We start from the raw sequence: 8,065 nt of genomic DNA, 5'->3' as shown, positions 1-8,065 counted from the left end.
AACCGCTTCGCTGAACTGAAGGGAACAAGCTGTTACCACAGGACAGGGAGGGACCTCTGGGAGTGCCTTGGGCTGCTGTCGAGTGAGCTGGCCTCAGCTGCACTCCCCTTTGTTTTCCTGTCTCCCTCTGTTATCAACTCACCCTAAGCTCCTTGAAACACAGATCTTCATATGAATTCAGATATTACAGTCTACTTGGACTGGATCATGGCCACCTATTATCATTACTACTAATAATCACCTATTATTTTACTACTCCTGAGTTTAAGTACTTCAGGCCAATATATAATTTCATCTTTGGCTCAGTGGCTTACAACTCAACTGAATTAAAAAATAAAATCTTCCCCCCTCCTTTAAGAGAAAACACAATGAAAGGGCAAATGGTATTTTTACATACAGAAAAAAAGTGTTTTCAGGGGTTTTTTTTGTGTTAAATCAGAATATACTTAGACAAATTACCCCTTAAGAGGGAAATTTCCAGAACTGTATTACCAAGCTGACTACTTTGATTTGAGGACTGGAGGCAGGAATAAAATACAGCTATAAGACAACATGAGAAACATACCAGAATGAAACTGTTGTCCACATCCTAAAGAAACCAATAAATCCTCTAATAGAGGAAAGCAGAAACTAATTTTTCAAGCTTGCAGTAAAGGTGATAAAGATGTGAAACAGAAAATAATAGTGACATTATATGTTAATAGTTATGAAGAGTATTTTCAGGATGCCAATTTCCTTTCTAGTTAACATTCAAGTTTTCAAAATCAATGCTCAATACTTAAAACAAAACTTGCTTTTCTGTCATCTATTAACAATATTTTAACCCATTATCTCCATTAATATGAACCAAGACAGTGAAAACAAGTGAATCAAGGTATCAAGTATGACACTGGTATTTCCCAAGATTAACGCCCAAAAAAAATGTTTGTCATCCAGCTTAGTCAGTAAACCAAGTAATCAGCTTCCGGGTCCAGCATACCATGTAGATTTCCTCAAAGCTACCTGGAATTAAACAAGGAAGCACCACACAAAAGGCTGAAAGAAGCTTACCTCTTAACATCTAATTATAAATACAATAAAGTCCATTTGCTCTCTTACACAATTTGTACAGATTCCAATTTTGTGTTCCAAAAAAAAAAAAAAGTGCATCTCAGCTTTTACCTGGGGTGACTACTATGAGCCATTGTGTCTGCATTCTGCTCATGCAAGAAAGAAATCTTAAATTCTCACCATTTTACCTGAGTTTGATTCAACTCAAAATCCATTTTCTTGAACACTGCTTTTGTTAAGACAGTTAAAAACAAACACTACATCACTCATCATGATTTTTACATGTACAATGGACCAATTTTAAGGATATTGGCAGTCTTAAAAAACAGTAAACTGAATTCTATTCTAATAAACAACTTTCATAGAGGTGGCTGTATTCAGAAAGTTCACAGCTGCCTGAAAATATGCAAATAGCACTATTTGACATTTTAGTAAAAAAATTAAGTAATCAAATTAATGCAGTTTCAAGTGTAAAAAGAAAGGTAAAAAACTACTCAGCTAGAATCTGGCAAAAACTTACAGTTCAACTCTTGAAACAGAAACAAATACTCACCATTTGATAAGCTAGCAGAGAGGAGTACTATTTCTGCCGCTGGCTTTACATAAAGTTCTAAGTCACTACACTGGAATAAAGTCTGTTTTTCAAAAGGGCCTCAGAATAGCTGAGGGAAAACAGCATATTAAAGATCAATGCTAACAAGGCAGTGTCATTATTCACAAAGACACCTGAGGGAGGGAGTTCTTTACATGACTTGCCCATATTCACACACTCTTAGCCAAATCCAGCCTACTAAAACCAAGTGTTCATGAGTGAAAGCTATCCCTGTTAGGTAGCATTATGACTGTTCCTGCAGAGCTGTGCCATTCAGTGAATATGAAGGTTGGTCACACCTGTTTTGACTTTAGTTTGGTATCTTTTATCTCACATGAGTTTTGGCATGTATATTTGGTGGATAAGGAATTGGTTGGGTGGTCACATCCAGATGGTCCAAGGCTCTTTCCAGACCATGCACTCAATGGTCAAGAGCTCAATGTCTGGATGGAGACCAGTGACAAAGTGGTGTCACTCAGGAATCCATACTGGGACCCGTATTGTTCAGTGTTTTCATCAACACCACAGCCAGTGGGATTGAGTGCACCCTCAGCACATTTGCAGGTGACACCAAGCTGACCGGTAAAGCTGACACACTGAAGGACAGGATGTCATCCAGAGGGATCTGGACAAGCTCAAAAAGTGGCCCCATGGGAACCTCATGAGGTTCAACAAGGCCAAGTGCAAGGTGCTGCACGTGGATTGGGGCAACCTCCAGCATCTACACAGGCTGGGGGATGGACTGAGAGCAGTCCTGTCAAGAAGGGTTTAGTGAGACTGGTGGATAAAAAACAGGACATGAGCCAGCAGTGTGCATTCACGGCCCAGAAAGCCAACTGCAATCATAAAAAGAAGCCTGGCCAACAGGTTGAGAGAGAACATTCTGCCCCTCTACTCTCATGAGACCCCACCTGCAGTGCTGCATCCAGCTCTGGGGTCCTCAGCACAGGAGGGACATGGACCTGTTGGAGCAGGTCCAGAGGAGGGCCATGAAGATGACTAGAGGGATGGAACATCCCTCCTAAGAGGAAAGGCTGAGAAAAGCTGGGGTTGTTCCTTGTGGAGAACAGAAGGCTCCAGGCTGACTTTACTCAATCTTTTCAATACTTAAGGGGAACTTGTAAGAAAGATGAAGACAGAATTTTTTGTAGGGCTCACTGCAACAGGACAAAGAGCAGTGGTTTTAAACTAGAAGAGGACAGATTCAGACTAGACAAAAGGAATAAATTTTTGCAAATGAGGGTGGCAACATATTGGAACAGGTTGCCCAGAGGGGTGGTAGATGCCCCATCCCTGGGAACATTGGGTGGGGCCCTGATGAACCTGATCTAGTGGAAGAGGTACCTGATCATTGCAGGGGGGTTGGAATCAGGTGACCTTTAAAGGTCCTTTCCAACCCAAACTTTCTACAATTCTAAACATACATTAAGGACTTTACAACAGGTGAAGCAAGGAGTCATTCGTCAGTCACAGATGGGATCTTCCCCGCTCCATCTGGAACACTAAACAAAAGGCCCCACAGCAATCCAATGTGTAGTCCTGGATTTCTACTACCCTGCTTATGTGTAGCCGCCTGCAGGGCATGTTTGTTTCCTTGGGATCACAGCCTCGCATTTCCTTGCAACTTGACCAAATAAGCTGGAGCCAACATACCCATCCTCCAGGCTGGCTTTACACACACAGAAATAACACTGACCTTTGTGACAAAAAGCCAGTTATACCCTTTAAGATCATGTACAGAGTGCCCTGATCAGCACAGAAAACCTTCCATTACACTGCATGGAAGTTTCACCTGGTAAAAATCATAGCTACATCAAAGTAGTAATTTCTTCTATCAGTCTGAAAGCAGAAAGTGAACAGGTCATGTCTCCTCACAAAAATCTCTTGATATTCTGAAAGTGCAGAATTTAGCCTCATTGCATTCTTCATTACTGAATTTCCACTAACCTATTTTCAGTGCGTCCTCCGGCTCTGTAGAAGCCTTGGTGAATATATTAAGCCTCTTTCCTACTTTGAGACTTCTATAAACAAAAAAGAAAACCGATATTTAGTATTTCACAACACCTCACAACACTGCCAGTAGCAAATTAAAAAGCACAAAATATTTTCATGAACTAACAGATCTCTGGAGACACACACACACAAAAAAAAAAAAAATAGTGACTCTCACTAAATCTTCAGGCTTTTAATCAGAGAAAGTGTTTATGACTTTATTATTCATCTGTAACAGAGCTTCTCAAAACATTTCCGTGTGAAAGAACAAGCATAAATCAAGCACTGTATTTACAGTCAATTTTAACTGGAATATTTGGGAATCTGAACAAAGGTAAACAGTATCAAACCACAGTACTTAAGTGATTTTACAAAGTTGCGAGTATCAGAAGACTTGGGTTCTTTCCCTGAAAAAAAATATTGCACAATTCAGGAACGGAAAAGGCAACAGCTAAATCAAGTAATTCCTGCTTTATGACATAAATAGCCCTTTTGGAAGATTACACGGCCACCTTCTTTGCCCTACAGCAAAGAGTCAGAGCAGATCCCTATGGTATACTTTCAATAGCATCACCCTGATGCTCTCTCTTCTGAATATAAACATATTTCACTCTGACCATCTATTTTCAATCAATTTATCATTACCATAAGCTTATTCTAAAAAAAAAAAAGAGTAATTAAAAATGCAATAGTTCAACAAGTAATCAAATTTTTATAAATTAAAACAAAAAACAATGCCTTTAGAATCAATTATGCTTTTAATCATACCAACTTCCAGGTTTCCACTGAAATTCTAACAGTTCCTACATTTTGTTATTACATATCCACTGTTACCCTGGCAAGATTTACCCTTTCTGACCTTAAAAATCTACCCTTCTGAATCTACTGGAGATTTCTAATGGTCTCAACTACTTCTGCAAACCTGCTCTTGTCATATTACTTTTTAGTGATGAAACTACCCTGGATCTATTTCAGTACAGAGCAATTTAGTTACAGAGCCTTAAAAGAATGTTGATTTAGGATTATGTTTTCCTATCTGTGTGTAACTCCCAATGACATTGGCCAAAGATACATGCATGTCTTAGAAGAACATTTATTTTAAAATGACAAGTTTAAGTTACTATAAAGCAACATCACTCATTTCATTGCAATGTACTAACTTGACTTAAACTTAGGTATTCTTCCTAACCCATTCTTTTCCTACTATCAGTTAATAAGTAAATCCATTCAATTTTCAGGTGTGCAGCAGGGAATTTAGGCCTGAAACTGGAGACAGTTTACTCATTACAGGGATTTAAAAAACTATTTTAAGGTGCTGTTTCTGAAGTTACATACCAAGTACAGTTCCACCACACACAGAATACTGAACACCTGCTCACCCATAAACTCAGGCTTTTCCTTTGTTACCCAATTTCTGTCTTCACCATGATCTACCTAAACACAAATGCTTCCCTCAATTTCCAGGCCCTAACCCCACAAAAGGGATTCATTTGAAAAGTAAATTAATGACAAGAGAAGTTAATCTTACTAAAAACTTCTAGAGAAACAATATATTGAGAAGGAATGCAGTGATGAGCTGCCACGGGAAAATGGAAAGACTGCAGGCAAGAAAGCACAGCTTACAGGAGTAAACCAAAAATGTAAGAGCACTCCTCAATTCACTAAAAACAGAGTGGCCACATAATGCAGCAGCAAAAAAAAGGAATACCCTGAAATCACAGGTAAATTATAAAGTTAATTTCATAGACAATTATAACAACACAGATAATAAAAAAATCAATTACAGAATAAGGTGGTAATAAATAAATAAATAAATAAATGAACCAACTTTAATATCTCTTTAAAATCCCAACAGAATGGATGAAACTTTTCTAAACATGGAACTTTATCAAGTTTTCCACACGAGGAAAGCAAGCTTTCAAAGCCTCCATTTCCCAAGAAGTTAAGAAAGTGACATAAAATTGTATTATGCATAGGCAAGAATAATTTAAACTAGTTAAGCACAATTACATTTCAGCACCAAATACTTTTAATTATCTAAAATGCAATATTAAAAAAACGCACCTTATTTAATTAGCCGGTCACCATTAAATACCTTGTTCTCACAATTTATTTCAATGCTAACAGTACTTTTCTTGAAAAATACTTAAGCAATTTCTTTAAGCTCTTAAGTATTGCAACATGAATATGCACAAGTAAACTTAAAGTATTATCCACTAGAAACTGCATGCCTTCTATTGGAAGTGAACACAGCAAAAATACCTTCTAGAGTCAATAGACTGAGCTGATGATCTTTCAGGCCTTATTCTTCGACCATCCTCATCCAACTGCAAGGAAATGCGACCGGATATCCTTGCACTCCTCTGAGCTGGGGTCTGCCTTTTAACTGTCATTTCTGAAATAACGTTGCTGAAATTAAAAACATGAAATGTAAAAACTCAACAAATTGAAAAAGCAAGGAAGTTTGTCATATGTATTAACCAGAAACTCTATTCTCAATTGGTTTCATAAGCTTCTATGAGACAGAATTATATATTCCTCACAAAATATATCCATCTTTAATCCATCAAACATTCAAGTCTGATGTTTTAAACTATTTGTTGCATTCTGTATATGAAAAGTGGTGCTTTAGCCTATTTAATCTACAATGAATGCCTTCTTTTAAATTATTTAGTTTCTAACTAAAAAAAAAATCATAAAAATGTATACCAATATTCACTGAGTGTACTAGGTATGTTGTGCTCAAGCAAATGGGGAATTTCTCTGGGTACAAGAAACAGGCTGAAATAGGGAGGCAAAAATCACCAGCTTTTTGGACAGGAACCAACACTGCCCAGGGACAGAGCTGTGCTGCTGCAGACCAAAAGGAATCTTGCCTTCACACATCAGCTGACATGGGCCAATCATGCCACCCTAATAAGTAGGTCACCTTTCCTGATCCACTGCAATCTGTTGCATTGCATAATCATATTACAGCATTAACAGACCACATCTTCCTTCGTAATTCTGGAGTGAAAATCATACGTGAAGAGCAAATGCTCTGATCTCTTCCAGCACCATACACAGCTCGTTCTGATCGCAAAGGGCAAACCACGGCCCCTTTCTGCCCCTGCCCGTGAGCTCCCTTCACTGGTAACTCTGCTGGCTGGCAAAGGCCAAGCTGGTAACTCTTCCTCACAGCCTTCTCTCCACCCAACCACTTCCACTCACACACAGTCATCCCAAACTGCAGCGTTCAAGTTTTAAGACATAAACATGGTCTCAAAAAATAAAAATAGGCCAAGTCAAAAATGCTGTGTTATCCATTTTATGAAAATGTGAATGAAATTCAAACTATGCTTTTGGCAGCTTAAGTCAAAAGAGATTTTACTAACAAGAAAGAAATACTTCTGGAAAATTGTAAAAGCTAATTGCCACAGAAACACAGCATGATTTCTCTTCAGTCTAAGATGTGGTTTCAAATGGCAGAACAAGAATAGCATAGCTCTTCTTGTACCTACTCTGAAATAAAGGCATCTGGAAACAAGTTTTAAATAGTTTCATTTTAATTTTAAATAAAAAGCAATCTCAGATTAGTTGCATATCTCACATTAGAAATTACTCTATGAAATGGCTACTGGCATTAGTAAGCTGGTGTTGGGCCAGAGGCTTGACACAGTTGTGAGGGTCAAAGGGACATAATTCCTAAGGTCAGCCACACACAGCCCAGCCCAACAGCTTGACTCAGCTGTGACCTAAAAGGCTGGTGTGTTCCCGTGCTTCGGGGCAGTCGGGATTGCTCAGAGAAGCTCTCTTCCTTGACTTACTTGCAGTTTTGCACTGTTGATGTGGAAAGACTACACTACCAAGCTATCAGAACACAGTCAATGGCATCATGTTCCTCACCAGGAAATCCTAATGTCACCCCTACCGTTGGTAGGTGTATGAGTGTTTCTGGCAGCAACATTCATCACTCATTAAAAGTGCACCTGTACTAACAAAAGTAAAACTACAAAGATTTTTTAATGCCTTTTGAAATAAAAAACATCAGTTTAAGAAGTCACACTGCAACTCCAGTGTACCCATAGTGATTAAATATTACATACTACCTCATGTTCCAACATGATGTTAAAAACTGAAGTTCCTAAATACACCTGCCTTCCAGAGCTGAGAAGTGGTAGGACTTTTGTAATAACCACAGACTCTCTCTCTTTCATGATTATCAGCCAATAATTATAATATTTAAAACGGAGACCCAAGGAGCTTTGGATATATTCTAGCCAAAGCTCTGAATTACTTTTCTTGTTCACCCAAAACAGGAGCTCAAATTGTAGGGCTGCAGATTTTATTTTGGTGCAGCACTGTTGTGATTTCCATCGAGTGAAACTTCAGCCCACACTGAGAAAAATAAACTCCTGTATCGTTAATATTTTCCCCTCCTAGACAGGAATG

At 38.4% G+C, this 8,065-nt stretch overlaps 1 protein-coding gene across 1 annotated transcript in view; it reads right to left on the bottom strand.

The window, feature by feature from the left end:
- MRPS31 (mitochondrial ribosomal protein S31) overlaps positions 1–8,065 on the bottom strand; it is a 20,038-nt gene that overhangs the window by 6,504 nt on the left and 5,469 nt on the right. Inside the window, exons 4-5 of the mRNA XM_008631409.2 lie at positions 5,897–6,043; positions 3,590–3,663 (exon numbers count right to left, since the gene is read on the bottom strand). Coding sequence (XP_008629631.1) covers positions 3,590–3,663; positions 5,897–6,043 — 221 coding nt within the window. The remainder of the gene's footprint in view (positions 1–3,589; positions 3,664–5,896; positions 6,044–8,065) is intronic.

Source organism: Corvus brachyrhynchos, unplaced genomic scaffold (assembly GCF_000691975.1).
Source record: "Corvus brachyrhynchos isolate BGI_N302 unplaced genomic scaffold, ASM69197v1 scaffold103, whole genome shotgun sequence".
Classification (NCBI taxonomy): domain Eukaryota; kingdom Metazoa; phylum Chordata; class Aves; order Passeriformes; family Corvidae; genus Corvus; species Corvus brachyrhynchos.
The sequence above is the reverse complement of the archived record's forward strand: the minus strand, read 5'-3'. Positions and strand labels throughout refer to the sequence as shown.